The sequence below is a fragment of the Carlito syrichta genome, unplaced genomic scaffold, assembly GCF_000164805.1.
Source record: "Carlito syrichta isolate Samal-C Ts95f unplaced genomic scaffold, Tarsius_syrichta-2.0.1 Scaffold274072, whole genome shotgun sequence".
NCBI lineage: Eukaryota > Metazoa > Chordata > Mammalia > Primates > Tarsiidae > Carlito > Carlito syrichta.
Window position 1 is genome coordinate 251,912 of NW_007218168.1, and position 24,475 is coordinate 276,386.

At 41.7% G+C, this 24,475-nt stretch overlaps 1 protein-coding gene across 1 annotated transcript; it reads right to left on the minus strand.

Annotated features, from left to right (window-relative positions):
• Positions 1–23,033: 23,033 nt before the first annotated feature.
• LOC103254267 (olfactory receptor 10AC1) lies at positions 23,034–24,146 on the minus strand. Its single transcript, XM_008052400.2, has one exon. The coding sequence runs from the start codon at positions 24,071–24,073 to the stop codon at positions 23,096–23,098; it is 978 nt and encodes a 325-aa protein (XP_008050591.1). The 5' UTR covers positions 24,074–24,146; the 3' UTR covers positions 23,034–23,095.
• Positions 24,147–24,475: the final 329 nt, after the last annotated feature.

Consider the following 24,475-nt stretch of genomic DNA (forward strand, 5'->3'; position numbering starts at 1 on the left):
TCATATCACTGGAAGATTTTTGAGCTTTTACTAATGTCGATGTTTTCATATCACTGGAAGACTTTTGAGCTTTTACTAATCTCGATCAGTTCTTGGTCATCTTCCACAAAGTTTTCATCTCTTCACTGGAATTACTAGAAGGAGCAGAGGAAACAATGTGTCAAGATGGGATTTTATTCCCAGTATTTATCCATTCATTTCTATCATAATAGAACACGATAGTGTGGTAAGATAGAAAGAAAAAACAGGGACATCAGTGTGTAACCCACTAGAATTTTTTGATAATAATTTGCCAGTATTGACAAGATAAAGAATTACTTATTGGGAAGAGTTGTCACTGTAATGACAATGGACCAGGAAATTGTTTTCTCACTTCATACTCCCCCACTTTGAGCAGTACCTGAAGAATCTCAGGTTCACCTGTGTTCCTTCTATCACCCAGCTAAGCCAAGGACCCCAAAGGACCGGAAGCTTTCTTGACCTCAAAGTCCACGGAAAGGAAAAACTGATGGGACTTCTGACTGAGAGTTATAACCAAAGGTTAAAAGGGGGAGCACACAAACAAAACTGAGGTCGCCATGAAGAAGAAGAGAGTGTGACACCTGAGAGGTGGAACTCCTGATGCAAGTGAAAGGTAGACTCTGTATGAACTGACACAGGTGACTCACAGGTAAAGGAAAAGAACTGTTGGGTATCATCTTCTGGACTATATACTATAATCATTTGAAACAAATGTTTCTGCCCTGGTTAAAAAAAACTTTCTGCTTTTCCAGGCACAAAGGTCACAGATGATATGTAACTAGATTTAAAAAGTAAGTTAGAAAATAGCAGAAAAAATAATATACATACAGTTAGATATATATAAAGTTTGAAACAAAGAAATAAATACTAGAAGGATGATTATAAAAAGTCCATAGGTTATTCCTGAGTAGTAGGATTATAGATATTTCCATTTTCTTTTTTTGCTTATCAATATTTTGAAAACTGTCTACAACAGACATGAATTTTTCTTTAAAATAAATGCAAATGAAAACATAATTCTTATTGATACAGATATATCACCTTGAGACAGTGATATCTCAGTTCTGGAAGTCTGTATTTTTCAGTGTGTGCATTACAGTATTTTCCTTTCATTCTAGATTCTGAGGTCTGACATTAAAGTCGTTTCATCATGAGTTCCAGATAGGACCTAAGGAGATAGGAATAATTCTTTTTCTTTAAAACTGACTTATACCAGGGACTTTCACTGAAGGAGCCAATATTTTCCATACAGTTGGATCCCCAATCCTTGAACATAATGGATTTTCTGCAGTATCGCTTCAGGATCAGAACTTCTGCTTGCCTGGGGCTTTCTCTTCACCCCTTTGGAACTGTTGCATCACTACCCGTTCTCCTAGTCACTGCTTCCCACCCTCATATCTCCTTGCCACAAGACTTTCCTGTTACTATCAATAGTACATTCTCAAGGAACTACTATATCTTGTTCTCAGTTATTAACTTTTCCCATTTTGTTCTTTCCATTCTATTTTTACTAGAATTAACTTTTCTTCATTCTACCCCAGTGAAATATGAGACACCGTGTGGGAAGCATGTTACTTGAGCTAATGACAGCTATACTTGACAGCATCCATAGCCTTGGATACAACTCATCACTAATTAGCTCTGTCATAAGTGGATCTGAATCCTGTTCTGCTTCCTATCTCTACACTGAGGAAAAATTCAAAATGGTATTTCTAGGCTTTGGTCTTCTCTCTGTGCATAATCAACTATACGATTTAAAGAAAATCACTTAAGTGGTGGTGGTGGGGATGTGAAAGAAGAAAGACTTGGCAGCTAAGCTTTAATGAACACTAAATACCTTATAAGAATCATCTTGGCAGGCAGCAATGGCTTGCACCTATAATCCTAGCACTTTGAAAGGCCTAGGAAGGAAGAATGCTTGAGTCCAGGAGTTTGAGACCAGCCTGGGCAACATAGAGAGAATTTGTCTCTACAAAAACTTAAAAGAATTAACTGGGTATGGTGGCACATGCTTGCAGTCGCAGCTAATTGGGAGGCCGAGGAAGGAGGATCGCTTGACCCCAATAGGTTGAGGCTGCAATGAGTCATGATAGCATCACTGTACTCCACCCTGGGCAACAGAATGAGACCTTGATTTAAAAAAAAAAAAAAAAAAGGAAAAAAAAAAAATGGCCAGGAGCAGCGGCTCGTGCTTGTAATCTCAGCACTTTGGGAGGCTGAGACAAGAGAATCACTTAAGCCTAGGAGTTCGAGACAAGCCTAGGCAACATAGTGAGACCTCATCTCTACAAAAAAATCACAAAACTATTTAGGCATGGTGGCACATGCCTATAGACCCAGCTACTCAAGAGGCTAAGGTGAAAGGTTCACCTGAGCTCAGGAGGGCGAGGCTGCAGTGAGGTGTGACTATGTCTGGGCAACAGAGGGAGACCTCACCTCAAAAAATAAATAAATAAATAAATAAATAAACAAATAAATAAATAAAAGGAATAATCTCATTGAAACTTTATGTAATTTCCCTACTAGGCACTATCACTGGATAAGTACAGTGCAGCCCATTTCTGGAAAATGTCTTTCCTTAATAGATTGCAAGCACAAATATGGATTCCAGATCAATCTTTACTTGAAGATCAACTTGCCTATATGACAGGGTAGCAAATCTGAATACTCTTCACTGACGTTCCATGAAAATGCAGCTACCTTGTTCCCCAAAATGATCTTATTTTCCTGAGTCTCTATCTTGTTGGGTAGTGTAGAAAGAAGAAACAAAAGCAAACAACATAATATACCAATTAAAAGGATTTTAGTTTTTAGGGTATAAACAGCTTCTGTTAACTTAAAATAATCTTTCCAGGTAAATAATTAATTAATTTGAAGTTCAATCTTGTATCAGAGTGGTTTATTTCTTTTTCTTCCTTCTCAACGTGGCTTCTGGGGATAAGATATAAACTGATAGCATTGACTCACAGGACTTGGCATGAAAGTGTAGAATCACTCTTGTTTTATGCTCATCCTGGTGTGGCTAGGCAACCAGTCTTATCTTTATGTATTCATAGGGCAGGTTTCTGCTGAGATGTGGTTAGTCTGGATCCAGCCTGTGGCACCCACTGTTGGAGATGTGGTGGAGAAATCCATGAACGCTGTCATTTTGGCTTTGTCAAGGCTCAGTGGCAATCCTTTTGTTGAAATGGTCTTACTTCTAATTTTTCAATGACATGATTTCCCTAAAGACACACACACACACACACACACACACACACACACACACACACACACACCCCACCTCCAAGACCTGACTGATTTCTTCTAGAGCCCTGGTTGGGAAGTCCACTTGGTAGCCCTTATTGATAGGATCACCTTTTTCTCTCCATCAGGCTGGTCCTCTCTGACAGGTTCTTTTGTTGCACTACCTTCTACACCTCTCACGTGAGGCATGCAGAAACGTGAGGCATGTGTCCCATGTTCTATGGAGCCAGGAGCACATCTCAGGATCAGCTCACCCTGCCCCTCCTCCATTGTTGGTCCTTTCTTGTCCCCTAACCTCTTTGGAGTTTCTGGGTCATCCTGAACAACAGTCTCCTGGCAGGGCTCCAAATGGAAATCAGGAAAACATTCTTACCTTTGACCTTCTCTTCGTTCTACCACTCCTTCATCCTCAGGGCCTCAGTCCCTTAGAGCAGCAGTCCCCAACTTTTTTGGCATCATGGACTGGTTTCGTGGAAGACAGTTTTTCACAGACTGGGGGCAGAGCGGCAGGGAGGTATGGGGAATGGTTTGGGGATGATTCAAGAGCATTACATTTATTGTTCACTTTATTTCTATTATTATTACGTTGTAATATATAATGAAATATTTATGTAACTTGCCATAATGCAGAATCAGTGGGAGCCCTGAGTTTGTTTCCCTACAACTAGATGGTCCCATCTGGGAATGATGGGAAACAGCACCAGTATCACTGCCTCAGCTCTTATGAAGCATTAGTTATCATAAGAAGCACACAACCTAGATCCCTCATGTGTGCAGTTCACAATAGGGTTTGTGCTCCTAAGAGAATCTAATCTGATCTGAAAGGAGGCAGAGCTCAGGAGGTAATGCAAGTGATGGAGAGTAGCTGTAAATGCATATGAAGCTTTGCTCACTCACCTGCTGTACACCACCCGCTGTACACCACCTGCTGTACACCACCCGCTGTATACCACCCGCTGTACAGCCCTGTTCCTAACAGGCCATGGACCAGTACTGGTTGGGTGTCCCTGCCTTAGAGGGCTGGTTAGAACACATATATGTGACTGTCTGCATCTTTCCTGATTTTCTCTTCCTTTATTTTTTCCTGAATCTGTGCCAGAAAGGGAAAGTTTTCCCCCTGTAAGACACTCAAGATTTTCCTTGTATCGTATCCTGAGTTCCCTGTACTCCTATACTATCAAAATCTCAGTGTGTTCAAATCTGAAGATTGTGGGGTTTGATACAGGTACCTTGGAACCTGAGAAATTTTGCATTCATAAAGACAAACATATATTGATCAATTTTTCCAATCTTTATACTTAAATTCTCCATATGGTGCCCAGCTTGGATGGGTAATTGAGTATCTCTTCTCGTTGCTGTTTAGCTCGTCCCCCCTGCCCCTGGTGGGCAGATTGGGCCTTCATTTTCATCTCCATGTGGTTGTCTTTTCCCTTGACCATTCAGAAAATTCTTCTGTGAAATTCTTCTTCCCATTGTCTCTTCACATTCTTGAATCTCTGTGCTCCATTTGCCTACCAAGCCTGATTTAGCATTCACACCTTCTTCTTGGCTTTTGACTGATGCTGCCTGTCATTCTGTTCCATTCCATTCTTTCATGGATACAACCACCCGGGGCTGTGCACCCATGTGGACAGAGGAGAAAATAAAGGAATGAAGGCAGGACGGGTCAGGCTACAGCACCAAGCAGCTATGAGACTATAAACATAAGACCTATGAAATTTTTTGCTGAAGAGGCCTGTTAGATCCTTTTTGAAAGGTCCTTATCCATTTTCCCAGCTTGGTATGGGCTTGGCCATGGTATGAGTCTGTGCCATAGGAGTGAGGGGAGAAAATCTCATTTTTTCACATTCAGAACATTTCTTTTAGGTGTGCAGTCTTGGCCAGAGTAGACAAGTGGTAAAGAGCCAGCCAAGATGAGCATTGAGATAAGTCTCATGTCTAATCTCAAGTCTTGGGCTTTTTTTTTTCAGTAGACCATGTTGTCACTTGCATTCTTTTCTTTCTAAAGAGAAGCCTTGGCAGTGGAAGAACATGGAGGTGTCTCATGCTCTAACATCCTGAAATTCTGCACATGTAGGTGAGCAAAAGGGAAAGCCGTGTCTGTCTGCTGTTAGGACTTTTTCCATGACCCAATTAAGCAAAGTGATGTCTCTTAACAACCAAAAGAAGCAGAGGAATGAGTCTGGCCGGGTGTTTCCTGCTCCTCTTAGATACAATTTCTTCCTGGCTTTTAGATAAGGAAATTGACTTGCTTTTATCTCTGGGCCCTTCTGACTTCCCTTCAGGCTTAAACAATTGCCTCAGTTTTGCCCTAACATTTTGAATTCTGTGATAAGCTGAATAGCGGCCTCCCACATATGTCCACATCCTATCCTAATCTCCCAAATCAGTGACTGTTGCCTCATATGGCAAAAGGAACTTTGCAGATGTAATGAAGTTAAGAATCTTGAGATGGGGAGATTGTTCTGGGTTATCCAGGTGGGCCCAGTATAATCACAAGGGTCCATACAGGAGTGAGGCAGAATCAGATCAGAATCAGAAAAAGGAGATGTGAGAACAGAAGTAAGAGATTGGGATGATGTAAGAAGGGGTCACAAGCCAAGGAATGTAGGCGGCCACTAAAAGCTGAAAAGGCAAGAAAATTAATTATCTTCTGAAGCCACCAGAGGGAACAAGTCCGGCCAATACCTTGACCCTAGCCCAGTAAAACTGATGTTGGAGCCAGGCACAGTGGTTCAAATATAATCCCAACACGTTGGAAGGCTGATGCGGGAGGATTGCTTGAGTCCAGGAGTTCAAGGTCAGTCTAAGCAACATAGCAAGACCTCATCTCTACCAAAAATAAAAAAATTAGCCAGCGTGGTGGCACACAACTGTAGTCCCGGCTACTCACAATGCTGAGGTGGAAGGACTGCCCAAGCCCAGGCAGTCGAAACTATAGTGACTCATGATCATGCCACTGTACTCAACCTGGGTGACAGAGTGAGACCCTGACCAAAAAAAAAAAAAAAAAAAAAAAAAAAAAATGACTATTAAGCTTCTGACCTCCAGAACTGTAAGAAAATAAATTTGTATTGTGTTAAGCTACTAAATTTGTGAAAATTAGTTATAGCAGCAATGGAAAACAAATACAACTTTTTTTTTAAATCAATATTTTTTATTATGATATTGTGGGGTACAGTTAAGGGTTAGGTATACAAATATGCTTCATTCAGGCCCCCTGGTTGATAACAGGTGTCTCCCCGTCCCCAGACAGATGTTTACTACCATTAATCCCCCATAGTTTCCCACCACTGTCAGTCATTTTCTTATGGTAGTGCACAACTTTTAACCTCTTTCTTTTCCCCCACCTCCTAGCATCAATCCATGAATAATGACATTCTAGATTTGTTCTTCAGATCTTGCCTTGTCTTCTTGAATCTTTCTTCTCTCCATCTGCTACCAGATGGCACCACATTTCTTCAACAAAGACATTTCTGCCCCTTACTTAGATCTCGAAGTCGACAAAGATACTTCTGCCTCTTTTTACTACTGGAGGAGTTAGAAGTAGTCTAGTGGAGCCAGGCAGGGGTGGGGGATATGAGGATGTTAGGAAGGTTGGATAAGAAAGAAGCAGCCGACTTTCCCTACTTTCAACTTTGGGGGTTCGGAGTCAGAAGAAGCTTCCTCTTAGAATGAGGTTTGGGACTGAATATTTTTAAGACTGAAATGACAATGATTTGGGACTAAAAGTGACTTAAAATCAGGAACCAGGAAATCTATGCTACACATGAGGGATTTAGTCCAAGAGTAAGGGGAGTACTATCTCCACAGTGCAGGTGAGGGTATGGAGTGAGAAAGAGCACAACTATTTTCTGATTATGTGTTTTTGAATTCAGCTTGATCAATGAGCCAATTCCTCTTAGTTTTCAGAATGCAATAGTTTTGAGATCTGGTGATCTGAAGCATGGGAATCCCATCATGATCATGACATTTTCAATATCAGATTCACTCTGTGGAGTGGAGGTTGTTTCATCTACTTTGCAGACCATAACCCTTCTGGAGGGAGTGTAGTCTCATGGCTAAAGGTATAGGTTCCAAATTCTGAATGAGCAAGTCTGAATCTTGATTTCCTACCTTGTGCATTTATGACAATGGAAAAGTTAGTGTCTATTGCCTCAGTTTCTCCTTTTGTAAAATGGGGAGGATGATAATACTGGCCTCATGGACTCCTGTGAAGATTAAATGAGATAACCTATGCAGAGTACTTAGCACAGTGTCCAGTCCATGACGAATGGTAGGTATTTTTATATCAAAATTCTTTGAATACTTTAGAAGTAAGGTGTCAGTCAAGCCAAAACTATAAACAGAAACTAATTTTAATTTCCCCACACATTTACTTCTATCCTGTTGAAACCTGAAAATTCAACATTTTCTTTTTCTCTCTTTTGCAAAATACTAGCTGTTTCAACAGTTCTCGGCATCAAACCCGAAGTATTTTACACCACCCTTGGGAGGTTGTGAGAGATATTTTGAAAGCACCTTTTTAGAAGCTCCCTTAGCTGAAGTTGCTCCTCAAACTTTGTATTAAATGCAGAAAGCTTCAGAGTTCCCTCTGGCCCTGGAAGCTGACTGTGACCGGCAAAGGGCTGCTGGGGGTGAGTCCAAAGGAGAAAGCAGACTTCAGTGCAGGAAGCCTTCTGGTGAGGAGAAGAGGGGAGGACACAGGGACATTAAGGCCAGAAGAGAGACCAAAAAGGGAAGTGAGTGTAGGGGCAGGAAATGATTATCCAAGAACAAATTTGGATAATCCACAGAGGCACAAGAACCCTTTTCCATCTTACCTCTGTTCCCGTTGGTAGTGAGCATACAACCAATGTCCTGAGGAAAGAATGGGAAAATAAGGGATGCTGCCCTGAGAAACTGCTTAACAGACTGCCCCCCGCTTGCACCCAAGTCTAGTGAAAAAAATTGAAAGCAGTTCCCCCAGTTCCCATAGTAAAGATGACTCTCCATCTCTGATCTTGCTAGGAGGATATTCCACTTCTTCACTGAAGAAGAAAAAAAAATTACTTTTGTATGGTTCTTAATTCCAAGGAATTTCATAGACATGATCTCATTTGAGAAAGAAGAAAATTGAGGCTGGGTTAGGGTCCACAGGCAGGTTCAATGTCAAGTATTTCCTAAGTGGAGCCAGGGATCTGATGCTAAGCCTTCTATTTAGTTGGCTGTTTTTCATTTCTTACTTTACTAGTTGGAGGTAGTAGTAAGATCAGTGGAATGACTTGGAAGGCTTCTGCTCATGAAAGATGTTTATTTAAAGAAAAAGGAGTTATTGATTTCAAACATCCTTGAAAAACAATTTTAAGATACCTAGGTTGTCCCAATGTTTATTCTAAAGTTCTTTCTAAGAAAAGCAACAAGACTTCATAAAATATTACTAAAGCTAGCATATAATTTAGAAATTAAGTTTATAATATCAAGTGATTTTTATGATCTATTGTGTCTTTTTAATTGAGACTCGTATTGGAAATTGTTACTGCCTATGTATCTTTTAGAAGGCATTAGAGTATATATTTCATTACTTTTAATTATTTTAAAGGTTGATACTTTGTAGTATTTTGATATATTTTTGGTTATATAAAGGATACAATAAATGGCCATTTTTAGTCAGAAAAGCCAGTCCTTTATTGTGTTGTTCTTGTAGGAAAACACAATGAATTCTATCATGATGCACTCTTTGATGATATAGTATTCCAGGAATATTGTGGGTAAAATGGTTTTAAAGAAATTTAGGAATGAATTTCTTCTGCTGATGCTTATTATTTCAGCTACTCATGCAGCACAACATTTTGCCAAAGACAAATGACTTTCAGGTTAAGTAGAGACACTGGACAAAGCTGAAAGACACCCATATTTTAAAAACATAACCACTCCATGAATGTACCTTCTTAGACTTTCTTCTCTTGCCTTGTGGACAAGATATAATTGCATCCTTCATGTGAACGATACGTCCCAGGGCAATGACAGGGAATTGGCTGCAGTGAGGAGATGGATGGATGAGAGAGGGGCCCCTCCCACACCACACAGTAAGCCTTTCTAAAAATCGCCTAAACATCTTTGATCTTCTGAAATCTTTCTCCATTACAGCTGACTCCTTCCTCATAACTCAGCCTTCCTCAGTCAGATGGGGAGGCATGATTTTGTTTCAGAGAAGAGAGGGAAGCATCTCAGGTAGAGAAGGAGGTGATAGAAGCATGTAGGATCTCAGGGCTGAGGGTCTTGTATTTGACCCCCAGCATGACATATGACCTGTCCCTAGCAGCAGAACTGTGGGTCTTCACTAGAGCAGTCCCACTGTGTGCTCTGGACGGGTTCCTCGCTTCATTGTCTCCATGCTCAACTCTATCACCCTCCTACAGATTCTGCAGTCTTTACTATCTCTTATAAATAATTTTTGTTTAAATAAACCCTTATAAATAATTACAAATATGATAATCACTTAGAAATAATTTTTCTGTTTAAATAATTGTAAATTATTGGGGTTTTTTTGGTGGTTATGTCCTTTTTTAATGTCCTTTTCTGCTAGAGACTTGTCCTGAAGAACACGCCGGTAGTGATACAATACCTGGGATTTGCTTTAAAATACTAAAGGAAGAAGAGGGTTGGGGAAGAATGGATACAACATAAAAGGCAGAATATTGATAATTTGTTAAAAGTAGGGGATGAGTGAATTGGGGGCTCTAGTCTTTCTACTTTTGTGCTCATTTGAACATTTTCATCATATTTTTTTTATAAGGTTAAAGCTTCTCTCCAGCTTGATTCTTCTTTGGGCTGGAAGGTATAGAGGGAAAAGAAGAGCTCCTGTTTCTCCATGACTCCTCTTCCTCATTTACCCTTCGGAGATGAAGTAAGGGCAAGAACTTCTCACTCAACAGCTGTCCTTGTGATCCAAGGTTGGTGTTTTCTGAACCCAGCAGGTGTCCACAGCTGCTTTTTCTTTAGGATTTGGGTGGGTTGATTTTAATTTTTAGAGACTCTCCTTTGTTGGGCTCTCCCACCCATAGGACCCTTAATGTGGGCAACACATCCTCCATCTTGCCTGGCGCTGGAGCACATTGCCCTTCCACTGGGCAACATTGCCAGCCTGGATTTGCTTGTGCCTTCACTTCCCCAGCTGGAAAGCCTGGGTTTGCTCAGCCAGGGAAGCAGGAGGAAGAGTGGGGGGGACTCAGCTAAGTACTAACATAACTATGACACAGTAACAAAATATAAGCAGCATTTGGGGTGTGAACAGGAGAAAACAGGAAGTGGGAAGGGACAGGGATATGGTGTGAAAATCCACCAGAATAACGTGAGGGATGTTGGAGTTGCTGCAGCACATAGGAGATGCTCCTGCCACTGCAGCCACGCAGCGTGGGCGTGCAAACATCAACCCAGGCGGAAGTGAGAAGGAAAAAGTGAATGGAGATAGAGAATGGAGGAAAAGGGAGAATGAGAAAGGAGAGAGAAAAAGGGTCATTTCCTCTGGGTTGCAGGTTCTAGAGGGTTTTTTTTTTTTTAAGTTGGAGTCTTACTCTGTTGCCCAGGCTGGAGTGTAGTGGCATGTTCACGGCCACAGTTGCTTCAACCTGCTAGGCTCAGGAGATCCTTCTGCCTCAGCCTTCCAAGTAGCGGGAACTACAGGCACGTGCTATCACACCCAGCTAATTTTTTGATTTTTATTGTAGAGACGAGGTCTCGTCAAGTTTCCCTGGGTTGGTCTTGAACCCCTGAGCTCAGGCATTCCTCTCGCCTTGGCCTCCCAAAGTGCTGGGATTACTGGCTCGAGTCACTGTACCCGGCCAGTTTTTAAAAATTTTTTATTTTATTTTTTAATGCAAACCCAATTCTTACCTATCTGCCCTGTTGACCTCAGCTTCACATCCAAACCAATTCCTAGCCTTTCTGGGCTAAGGTTTTGCTAGCTTTCCTTTTCAGAACTTCCTGATGTAACAGGTTTGAGAGCCAGAGAGCAACTCAGCAAAACAAAACTGTAATCATCTTGGGATCCTCAATTCATTCAGGGACAGCAACAAAGCAATGTGTAAGAGACTGGAGAGAGCTCTGCCCAAGACCTACTCAAGGAGAGGCAAAAAAAAATAAATAAAAAAGTAGACTGGAAACTTACTTGTAGACTGGAAACCTACTTTCTCTTTTTCTACTGTTTTGACCAAAAACCCTCTCACCCAGGCCCTACCACTTAGACATTCATTTTTTTCTTCCGGTTGGGCACAGTGGCTCACACCTGTAATTCCAGAACTTTTAGAGGCTTAGGAGGAAGGATTGCTTGAGTCCAGGAGTTCAAGACCAGCCTGGGCAACATAGCAAGACCTCATCTCTAATAATGATGATGATAATAGTAATAAAAATAAAAATAAAATAATAAAATAGCTGTGTGTGGTAGCACTACCCTGTAGTCCTAGCTATTGGGGAGGCTAAGGTGGAAGGATCACCTGAGTCCAGAAGGTCAAGGCTGCAGTGAACCATGAGCATGCCACTCTATTTCAGCCTGGACGACAGAGTGAGACCCCAACTTAAAACACACACACACACACACACACACACACACTTTTTTTTTCTTCCAAGGAATGTCATTTCAACGTATGAGGCCTGAGATACAAAGCTAGCAATTTTCTTTGCCTAGAACTGCTTTGGGCCCTCAGCACTGATCCTGCTCCACAGAAAATATCTCTCAATGTTGCCTTACTGATAACAGTTAACAGTACTGGTCACTGTTCTAAATACATTTCTTATATGAACTTATTTATCAGAGCCCTGTGAGGCAGGTGCTATTGTCAACTCCAGATTATCCAGTGAAGGTTCCAGAGGCCAGAGAGGTTTGAGGAACTTGTCCAAGGTCACAGTCAGGAACTGGAGGAACCATAATTCAGACTCAGGTAATCTGGCTCAATGCCCTTGTGATATGGCCCTGCCCATTTCTCTACAAGGCCTGATCTTGCCTCTGCAGGTGCCATGTCCTGGCAACATTCAGGCAAAGCACTTTATTTTTCTCTTGATGGGTGTGTGTTTTAATTGTAATGATGCAAAATGGATTAAACTTACTTTGATGATGGTTTCCTCGAAGTCAGCAACTACCTTAGGGGCAGCTGAGGACTGGAGACAACATGGACCTCCATGATGAGACACGAAGACCAATAAATCAGGAGCAGCCAGGGAATCAGGACATGAGGTGCAGCTGAGAGAGCCAATTGATGGATTAAGGGAGATTATATGGTTAGGAGGCCTCTCCCTCCTTGTAATATGTGGAAGGCATATTTGCCCATTGTCCAGTGGGTCGTAGAAACCTTAATCTCCACCATGTGGAAGAGAAATTTCAGAAGCTCTGGGCAATGACTTAAGTCATTAATAGGCTTAATATAAAGGCTTATCTAAGGGCTACTCAAACATTCCTTCTGTAAGTGAGCCTCAGCTTAGATGTGGGGAACTATCTCTTATGCAGTGAAGTTTCTTTAAAGATTTAATAAGTATTATCCACGTTTATTTCACCTTTTCCCCCTTCTGGACAATATTCTCTCCCTGCTGTCCCATTCTGCTAGTTATCCACTTATCCAGTGACCTACTTAGCCTAAGAAGTGTTCATTGACTGGGAACTACAAACTCTTGGTGACCTAGCCAGTTTCCCTCACCTGGAAATTGGCACTTTGAGAACAAAAGAACCTGTGCAATTAAAATAATTGGAACTTTTCCCCCCCATAAAGATGCTTAAATGCCTGGGTTTAAAGTACGGGGAATAGTAGCAATGAGTAGTGTATGAGCTCTATGAGGAGGTGGGTGATATAGAATCTGGAACCCAAGCAGGAGAATTAAATTCGAGCAGAAGAAGGGCAACTTCTTCCACTATGAAAACTGGAGTAACTGATTTAGAAGGCAGTGGTGCTCAACTTGACTGCACCTTAGAATTACTTAAAGGGAGTTGTTGAAAATCCCAATGCCTGACCTGCACTAAGACCAAGTAAGTCAGAACCTCTGGTGACTGGGCCGAGACATCAGTATTTTTAAAGGTCTTTGGGTGACTCTGGTGTGCAGACAAGAAAGTGACCCACTGATACAGCCTTACTGTGGGGGAAGAGAATGAAATCCAGCTGAGTTTGGATCTTAGGATCTTACAGTAGCCCTGTTACAAAGAGTAATGGGATTTGTCTTCAGCAGCATAAACACTAATAGATATTTATTAGAGAAGTTAGATAATTGGATTGAAGTTTGTAAATGGGGTATGTGGAAACAGAAACAACGGAGTTGAGAGTGTTGGTCCAAACAATTAAAAAGTTAGTCAAAGAGATATTTGTTTTGAAGTAAAGCTTTGGTGGCTGGCAGATGAAGAGAACTTGCAGGGCTAAGGGATTATAGCTGTTGCTGCAAGTGATGAGGGTCTCAGAGGAAGGAAATGAGAGCTGGAAAACAAGAGGCTGTAGTGGAGAGAGGATTTGGTAAGGTCTTGGTTTCATTTACGTGATGGAATTTGCTATATAAGAGCTGGATTCAGAGATGGTCCTGTCAAAGAGCCAAAGAAATATTTCATTCCACACATGCTGTCGTAGGTATCATTTTTAGCATCTGTGTTTGTATTAACCTTATTTTTTATTTTCTATATTTTATAATGTTTCAACATCTTGGGGGCCTCACTGGTCTGGGAGAGATTGCCCCTCCCAGTACCAGCTAGTATCTAGGTATATAAACATATTATGATAAGAAATTTCCTATCATTCTAATTGCACAGGTCCTTTTCCTTGAAGAGGCAACTTCCAGGTGAGGGGAAGTCGCTAGATCACCAAGAGTTTGCAGTTCTCTGTCAATGAACACTTCCCAGGATAAATGGGTCAGTGGAGAAGCAGAAGATTAGAAGAGGTAGACAAATGCCTCCCCTGTGAGTGTGCTGTTAATATGGAGACCAACCAATCTAGAGCCCATATCCCAACTATCTCCTTTATTTAGCTCTCACTCACCAAGCTAATAGTCTCTCCTGCCCTAAAAACCCCGGGGCCATATACTGGACAGCTAGAGAGCACCCCTGTAGCCCAGAATCTGCTAAAATTATTCAGATAATTCAATTCTAAACTTGCTCAAACTTTCTGCCCTACCTTGCCCATTCCTTCTCACAGAACCCTCAATTGAGACTCTGAGCCACGGTCTCCCCTTTCTCCTTCAGCCTCCTTACCAACCTGTGTACCTCCCCATGTGACCCAGTGTGGCACAGCATGCCCCCTCCTTTTGGGAAGTAATAAACCCTTCTTTCAAAGTCAGCTGTTTCTGTGTCTGTTGCCTTACTCTACCTGATTAAAACAAACTCTGGGTACAAAACTTGAAGCAGTGTGAAATATTTCAGTACTTAAAATGAAATTCAATGTTAACTTCCTACTCCAGCAGTTAATTACACATGGTTTGAATGGGTTATTCACATTCTTTCAGTACAAATTAAGGTCTGGCAGTCCTTACAAAGTCTCTGACTAGACAGTGTTTCTGGATGTGTGTTTTGTTGTTTGGTCACTAAGCACGTTCATTTGCATTGCTGAGGTTTGCTCAGGAGAATTTCACAGTTTCTGACCTGAGTTGGGCATCTTCAAAGCCATCTCTGGTGCCAGTATTATAGTATTCCAGAAATAGCAGTAGTATTTGGCACTGTTGATCACTCCATCCTTGAAATTCTCTTGCCTTGGTTTCCATGATACCACAATATCTTGGATTTCCTTCCATTTTTCTGATTTCTCTTTTGAAAAAACTCTGCTGTGCAGTCCTCTTCTTCTGCCTACCCTGTATTTTTATTTTGAAAAGGATTTATTAGTTCCCATTATTCTAATTGCACAAGTCCTTTACTTTGACGATGGTTTCCTAGGAAACCATCTAATTGCCCAGGTCCTTTACAAGTGACCCCATTAAAAAGTGGACAAAGACTTAAACAGACATCTCTCAAAAGAGGATATGTAAATGACCAACACACATAAGATAAAATGCTCAACATCAGTAATCATCAGGGCAATACAAATAAAAACCATAATGAGATATCACCTTATACTAGTCATCCCACATGCATGTATGTTAAGGGGTATTCAATGAAAAGAATAGGTCTGTGCCACCTCTATTCCCCAGTCCTCATATTTTTATTTTGGCACAAATGTGTGTGTGTATATGTATGTATGTGCACATAGAAAACACATAGGACTTGTACACACACACGCACACATGTACATTGTATATTTTTGTCTATAAACACATGCATACTGTAAACATTGATTCATTTACTCATTCATTCAACAATTTATTGAGCATCTATTCCTTGCTAGACACTGATAGGAATGCACAGTGAGTAAAGCAGATAACTTTTCATAGAGTTTATATTATGTTAGGAGGAATGGGCAATTAAAAGGAAGAAAACCTAGGAAAAATTCTTCTGGACATCGGTGTAGGCAAAGAATTTATGGCTAAAACTCCAAAGGCAAATGCAACAAAACCAAAAATAAATAAATGGGACTTAACTAAACTAAAAAATTTCTGCATAACAAAAGAAATCATCAACAGAGCAAATAGACAACCTATAGAATGGGAGAAGATATTTGCACACTATACATCTGGCAGAGGGCTAATATCCAGAATCTACAAAGAACTCAAACAAACCAGGAAAAAAAGCAAATGATCCTATTAAAAAGTGGGCAAAAGACTTAAACAAATGTCTCTCAAAAGAAGATATACAAATGGCCAACACACATATAATAAAATATTCAACACCAATAATCATCAGGGCAATGCAAATAAAAACCACAATGAGATATCACCTTATACCAGTCAGAATTGCCACTATTAAAAAAATCAAAAACAATAAATGTTAATGCAAATGCAATGAAAAGGGAACACTTATACACTGTTGTTGGGAGTGTAAATTAGTACAACCTCAATGAAAATTGATATGAAGATTTCTCACAGAACTAAAAGTAGATCTGCCATTTGATCCAGCAGTTCTACCCACTAGGTACTTAACCTAAGGAACAGAGGTCACTTTATAAAAAAAGACACTTGAACTCACATGTTCATTGCAGCACAATTCACAATTGCAAAGATGTGAAATCCACCTAAGTGCCCATCAACCAATGGATAATTAAAATGTGGTGTGTATATACACCATGGAATACTATTCAGCCATTAAAACAATGAAATAATGTCTTTTGCAGCAACTTGGATGGATTGGAGGACCACATACATCCTAAGTGAACTAACACAGGGACAGAAAACCAAACACTGCATGTTCTCACTTATAAGTAGGAGCAGACTAAAGATCTACAAAGGCATAGAGAACGGTGCAATGGACGTTGGAGACTCGGAAGGGGGAGGGTGGGAAGGGGTGGAGAGACAAAAAAAAAAATCACCTATTGGGTACAATGTGAGATGGTGGGTACACCTAAAACTCAGACTTCTTTGACACTTTACATTTAGTGGGTAGAACTATTTCTACCCACTAAAGCGATTGAAATAAAAAAGATAAGCATATAAGATAATTTCCAATAATAATAGATAATTAGAAGTTAAGGCCTCTTTGAGAAGATATCTGCGTTGAAACAGCATTTGAATGACAGAAGCCAGTCTGGAATGATCTATGACATTTCAGGAGTGGAAATAACAAGGGAAAAGACAAGATGTGCCAGAAGAAATAAGTGGAATCAAGGATAACTCCTTTATACATATGACCATGCACCTTGCTTTTTTCACTTAACAATTTAACTGTTCCATGCCTGTCACAGGTAAAGCTGCTTCATTCTTTTTGGCAGCTGCATAGGATTCCATCACAGGGATAACCCAACATGTATTGAATCAGTCAAATATTGATTGATATATAAGAAATGTATACTTTTTTGCTAGTCCAAGTAATACTGACATGATTATTTTTGAGCATACATATTTTCCCACAAGGCATTAAATTTGCAGGGTGAAACCCTGGAAGCACAATTTTTGAAACAAATGATATATGGCATTCATTTTAATTAATACTGTCCAACTCCATAGAAATTGTATGAATGCATACTTCCATCAACAATGGACAAGAATGCCTGTTCACCCTCCTAGCCCTGGGTTATTCACCTTTTAGAGTATTGTCAATTTGACAACTTCAGATATCTTTTTTTTTTTTTTTTTTGAGGCAAGGTCTCACTGCTCAGGCTGGAGTGCAGTGGTACTGATCACAGCAAACCAGAGCCTCAGTCTCCTGGACTCAGGCAAACCTGTTTCAGCCTCTGAGGTAGCTGGGACTGCAGATGCACGCTATCATGCTCAGCTAATTTGTTTAAAAAATTTTTTTGTAGAGACAAGATCTTGCTGTGTTGCCCAGGTTAGACTCGAACTCCTCCCACTTGAGGATCCTAAAGTACTGGGATTACAGGTGTAAGCCTCCGCACCTGGCTGCCATTTTGTAATTTTATTTTGAAATTTACCTTGAAACTGCTCTTGCAATTGTACTTACTTGCTGTGGGAGATCTCTGCCAAGCCACTTGCCATTGACATGCTGGGGATTTCTAACGTGTTTCTCTACCCAGATTCTCCTGGCACACATCTGAGTGCTAACTATGCTACCTTTGGTCAACATAATCAATAGTGAACCCATCCCCTCCACCTTGTCCTTCCTCATCCTGGCTGCTTTTCTTGTGCTTTTTCTCAGTGAGCTCAGTTTGTCATATCTTCCAGTACAGAAACCTGTCATCTCTTACAAGGTCTGCATTACCTGGTTCCTCTAGCATAATCTCTTAATACTTGCAGCACACACAGCATCTCCACTCCACCTCCACCTCATCACTACCAATAAGAACTATTCATGTTGACTAGTTTCTGGAATGTACACGGTCTCGGTTGCCTTGGGGCATTGGCACATGCTATTCCCTCTGCCTGAACTCTTCTCTTTCAGCTCTCTTTGTCTGGCTCTAGGTATAACTACTTAACTTCAGAACTTATATATTCCTTATTCCACAAGCTTTTCTTGATACTTCTACCATTCCAAGTCTTAGCTAGTTTTTCCTAAATAATCATGTATTTTCCCCCATCACAGTACTTATTTCACAGTAATACAATTGTCTGTTAATTTGCCTCAGTCACTTAGATTTCAAATTCCATAGAGACCTCATCTTCATTCTTTCAATAATTGGGATAGATGCTAAGAATACAGTAGCATATGGACCATTATTAAATCCTTAACTGTCTAGTTTTTGGCATGGAAATCGGTAAGCATTTGTTTATTATATATGTGAAGGAATGAATACATTCTGAAATATTCCTTTTGTAGCCTACATTTGTTCTTAAGTTTTGTGCAAATTTGTGCTCTTTAATACACTAGACTATACTGATGTCACATTCTGTAGAAACAGTCACATCAAGGGAATTTATTCACTCTAGTTATTTTTCAAAAAGCAGTGTGGATTGTAACTCTTCCTCTTAATGTATCCTCACCTTATCAATGGCAGTAATGTTTCCTCCAAGCTACTGGGGGATTTAAATACTTTAGTGGCCTCCTACTCAAGTCACAGGAATGTAGCCTAGATCCACCCCTCTAAAGCTTGCTCTAGCTCCCCTTCCAGGGTTGTTAGGGAGGAGACAGTTTTCAGGAAAGTGGAATTCAAGACTTGATCTTGTAAATGGAGAATAAGAAGATGTCTCTGATTCATTGACAGGGCTCTGGCATTATTTGTCTTAAATAACTTTTTAATACATAAAAGTAATATATATTGAAAATGATTATGGAAAATTTGAAAATTCTGCACTAAGGAAAATAAAATCACCCATAATCTCATCACATAAAGATGGCAATTATTAACTTTTTAACAAATAACCAGTCTTTTATGTATTTGTGTGTATGTGTATGTACATGTGCTTGTTTTGGGGGATCATGGATCCTACCTTTTGAAAATTTTATTCAGCATAATATCATAATTGTTTTCTCAGGTCAAAAATAAATCATCTAAACTCTCTTTTGCATTGATTTTAAATGTTCCATTATATTTATTTAATCATTATTCCAATATTGAAACTGTGCATTGCTTTGAATATTTTTCTAATATAAAAATATTGCAAGCATCATCTCTTACAAAAATATTTGTCCATATCCCTCTTTATTTCCTCAGGATAGGTTTCAAGAGGTGGGATCGGTGGATCAGAGAGGATGAACATTAGTAAGGGTCGTGACTTAAGGGGAGGAATGGGGCTCTTCAGAGATTGTCCCATAGCAGCCCGCTGAGATGCTCTTCACACCATCACTTTGCTGACTGAGAGTTGTTAGAGAAATTCTTCCTACATTTAATAGAGAAATTCTTTCTACATTTGATAGGAGACAAATAATATTTCATTGTCTGAACTTTTTTGCTATGAATGAAGTTAAACTTTTAAAAAGATTTATAAAGTCACCCTGTGAATTGTTTGTGTCTCTCTCCCCTTTAAAAGTTTATAATTATCTTTTTCTTAGTTTTTCTTTTTGTTGGCAAAAACTATTACATTAGCCACTTATTGTAACATTTGTTGAAATTACATATTTCTAATTTGTCATTTGCTTTTACATTACATATCTCTACATACATATCACATAACTTTTTTTTTGGTGATAAAGTCTTGCTGTGTTGCACAGGCTGGCCTTGAACTCCAGGTCTTATGAGATCCTCCTACCTAAGCCTCCTGAGTAGCTGAGATTACAGATGCATACCGCTGTGCCTTACAACATATACTTTTTAATTAAAAATGATAATTAAAATTTTCAGCAATCAAACCTATCAATTTTTTTTCTGTGACTTCTTTTGTCCCTTGTGCTTATACCACCTTTCCCCATTTTGAGGAAGGTTAGATCTTTATTTTTATTTTTTAAGTAGGTTTATTTATTCACTGGCTCATTTTAACAAACATTTATTGGCACTTATTGTATTCTAGACATTATGCTAGGAGCTGAGGACACAAGAAGAATAAGACTAATCCCTGTCCTCGAGGAACTTATACTCTATATGGAAGGCATATACGTCAACAGAAATGAAGAAAAGAGAGAAAAATGTGTCTGAGTTTGAGGCAGTAGATATTTGGAGATGTATAGGTTGAAGTTTTTTATGTTTGTTTCAGATTTGAGTTTCACTTTTGTTTATTTAACTTATTTTTAAAAATTATTTTTAAACATTTGTTTTTATTTTAAAGATGAGTACAATTCAGGGTTAGGTATACAAATGGTCATTATTTTTTAAAGTTTTTTTCTTCTTTTTTTCCAGGAGAAAGCGAGAACACAGTCCCCCACTACCACAAATTATGCAGTCGAGTTTCTCATATTTGGGGAAATTGCAGGGGTCAGCACATCTGGAGTGCAATAGATAAACCTCATCCTGGGAACACCACCTTCATCATCATGGTATCTTCCCTGCCAGGTGAGTATTATTTTTAAAGAATTTTTAAATGGTTTTATATTTTCCATTTAAATGTTTAATCCAGCTGACACTACTTTAGTGCACGTTTTAAGGTAAATACCTAAGTTTATTTATTCTAGGTATTTGTTTCTTTTTCTTCCCACACTGATTCATGCTAATATCTTCACCACATTCTACCTCATCCATCTCTGCCCTTCCTCATCCCAGATACACCTCCAGCTTAGACCCTTATCGCCTCTTCTATGGACTTTTGCCATAATCCCTTACTAGTCTCATCATCTTTTACTCTGCCCTGCACTGTTGTTGACAATTCTACTTCCTAGTGTATAGCTATGTTAATATGATGCTCCTACCACCTAAATTCAGAGGTGAAGGTCAGAAGAACCGATGTGCAATTCAAGGTTCCCTGTTGAGCTTCCCAAAGTTGCCATCCATTATGGTCACCATCCCAATTATCCATGAGATAACTAGAAATCATTCTGATAGCAAGTCTATATGTTCATTACTTCTAGAAGCCAGCTTTAATGGTTCAGGAATGTGGTTCTTCATGGAAGAGAGAGTTTTGACTATCATGGGACCCAGAAGCCTTATCACCTGACTTTCTACATTCACAGGCATTCCCCAGAGTCAGATTAGAGAGTGGGCAGTAATTCATCTGACTTGCAGATGATTTAAATCAAGGTAAATCAACCGCTTTCTCTACAAGTCATTTCAGATAACCTTGCTAGTCCAGGAAGCCTTCTCATCACTGCCACCTGTGTGCGATCATTATTTTAGTCCTCTGTCATTCCTCATGCATTCAGTTGACATTAGGTTATTGACACATTTTCTTTTGATCCTTTTCTAGTGATGCTACGTATCTTTGCATGCCCCTTCTTAGAGGCCCAGAGAGCAGGAAGAAAGCCCACAGATCATTTAATCTTGCCCTCATTTTGCAGTTGAAGCAACTGAGACTGGAGAAGTGAAGGAAGTAGTGGCCCAAAGCCATGGAGTCCTTAGCAGTTCCCAAACCTCCCAGCTTCTCCTTCCTTCCACTGCCTTTCCTACTGTCCTTCCTCTGGGATCTGGCTGGAACTGTCTTTCTTGTCCCTTTATGCACTTTCCCTGGGTGATATTACCACCTCTATAATCTTGACAGCCATCTATCCCTCCTTTTGAACCTCTCCCCTGTATTTGCCTCCCCAATCAGCATCTTTACTATTTCAACTCGACATGTTCAAAACAGAACTCCCATCACCCTCCTCTCCTCACTTGCTTCTGTGTTTGCAGCAGTGGCACCCCCATCCTTCCAATGACCTAGATTGAAAGTGACCCTTAAGTTTTCTTTCTTCCTCACCCCCATATCCAGTCAAGATCCTGTAGTGTTCACCTCCACATCTCTTGGCTCTTTCCATGTGGCTGAATCCACTGCCTTTCTCTAAAGCTCTGGCAACAGTTTCCTAAACAGGTCTCCACATCTTCAGTCTATTCGCCACCCTGCAGCCTGAGTGACCATGCAAGGGGACGAGTCCTCAGATCCCTCCATGAATTCAAGTCCTTCAGTTGTTTTCAGGGTCCTTCCCAGCATGCCCCAGCCCCTGTGAACCATTTCTACTTGGACATTCTCCACCCTTCTCTTCACCCGTTAACCTCTACTCATCCTCCGGCTCTCCACTTAGCTATCTTTCTCCTTCCCCCTCCTTGATGCACAAGCAGCTTTCCCCGACTCCCTCCAACCCTCAGAAAGTCTAGCATGGGCAACCTGTCTTATGAGCCACTCCAGCCATCTCTGGCTTTCTCCTCACATCTAGCCTTCTCGTCTATGGATCAAGGAGCCTCATGAGGCCATGAGATGTGCCTTCTTCACCAGTGGCCCACCACCTTGCATAGGCCACAAAAACTGGAAAAACTCATAGGGTACTTACGAAATCACTCAGTCCAGGTCTAGGGCTCTATATGAGGAATGCCTTGGTCATTTCTCAAGGGAGGGGTGGAGGTTAGGGCAACTGCTAGGAGAGTCTCCATGCGAGGACATTTCCAAGTTCTCTTTTCTTTTAAAAAAGTTAATTTATTATTATATCTTTTTTATAGATGGGGTATCTCTGTCACCCAAAATGGAGTACAGTGGTACAATCATAGCTTACTGCAGCCTCAGACTCCTGGGCTCAAGGGATTCTCATGCCTCAGCCTCCTGAGAAGTTGGGACTACAGGGGCACACCACCACTCCGGGCTCACTACGTTGCCCAGGTGAGTCTGAAATTCCTGGCCTCAAGGGATCCAAGTGCTGAGATTGCAGGCCCTAGCCCCTGTGCCTGGCCCAAATTCTCTTTCCTGAATCCAGTCTTTGAGTTCCCCCTGGTGGCTTTCCCGATGCAGACACTTCATGACAGGGGAACACTTTAGGGAGTGGAGCTGTCCACTCTGACCTGGTCCCTGCCGGAGGTCAGGGCTCCCTCAGACACCAGCCCGGGGCTTGGCCCGACCGTCGGGGTCCCAGCACCCTGCGAAGGGCAGCGGTGACCTCGCGGTTGCGCAGGCTGTAGATGAGCGGGTACAGCAGCGGCGTGACGTTGGTGTAGACCAGCGCGAGCGTGCGGTCCAGCCGCGGGGAGTAGCTGGCCTTGGGCCGTGCGTACATGAAGGTGGCGCAGCCGTAGTGCAGGAAGGTGACCGCCAGGTGCGAGGCGCAGGTGGAGGCGGCCTTGCACCTGCCTGCGGGGCAGCGCAGGCGGCTCAGGGCGACGGCGATGGCTGCGTAGGAGGCCAGAATGAGCACCGAGGGCAGCAGCAGCAGCAATAAACAGGCGCCCAGCAGTGGCAGCTCGTCGACGTAGCTCCGCGTGCAGGCCAGGTGTAGCAGTGCCGTGATGTCGCAAAAGAAGTGCACCAGCAGGCAGGAGCCGCAGAAGGGCAGGTGGAAGACGGCCACTGTGAGCCCCACGGACACCGCCAGTCCACCGAGGCAACAGGCGAGGGCCAGCCGAGCGCACAGCCCAGGGGTCACTACGGCCGCGTAGCGCAGCGGGTGGCAGATGGCCACGTAGCGGTCGTAAGCCATGGCGGCCAACAGGAAGCACTCGGCCCCACCCAGCGCCACGAACATCTGCATCTGAACAGCGCAGCCCAGGAAGGAGATGGGGCTGCCCCTGCCATGGCCCGGCATGGTCAGATCGGCCAGGGAACGGGGCACCACCACCAGGGTGTAGCAGAGCTCGATGGCTGACAGCTGGCACAGGAAGAGCAGCATGGGCGGCCGGCTGGGGACCGAGGCCACGGCCACCAGGATGAGCAAGTTCCCGCTCAGAGTGGCCAGGTGCACCGCCAGCAGCAGCAGGAAGAGAGCGGGCCTCAGGTGCGGGAACTCGGAGAAGCCTTGAAGGAGGAAGCTGCAGGGCATAGTGGCATTTCTCTGGTTGTCCATTAACCGGGGGTTGGAGGCACCTGTGGGAGAGAAGCACAGGAAGGGCTGGCTTGTGGGGTTGCGTCCCTCTGGCCCTGAGGCAGAGAAAAGATGAAGTGGAAGTTAAAAGGGTGGGTCAGGCAGAATTGGTGGCTGCAGAGAGGTAGCAATGGTTCATGGGTCCATTCCCAGCCACCTTCCCCATGAGAGAGGTCTTACTGACTTGTCTAGAAAAAAACAGTGCAGTTTTTGTTGCCTCCTGGGCTTGAATCCCTGTAGCTGTTTCCAAAGAAGCTTTGATTTTATTTCTTTTCCTTATAGTGCATCACTCCTGACCTCCACTGACAAAGAATTCATGGATCTCCACACTCTAGTTATTTTGTGGGTCCTATATGGCCATGAGTGTTATGCCTGGCACTTCAC

Coding starts and splice junctions, on each gene's coding strand:
- LOC103254267 (XM_008052400.2), bottom strand. CDS start 24,073: ATGGACAACCAGAGAAATGCCACTATGCCCTGCAGCTTCCTCCTTCAA.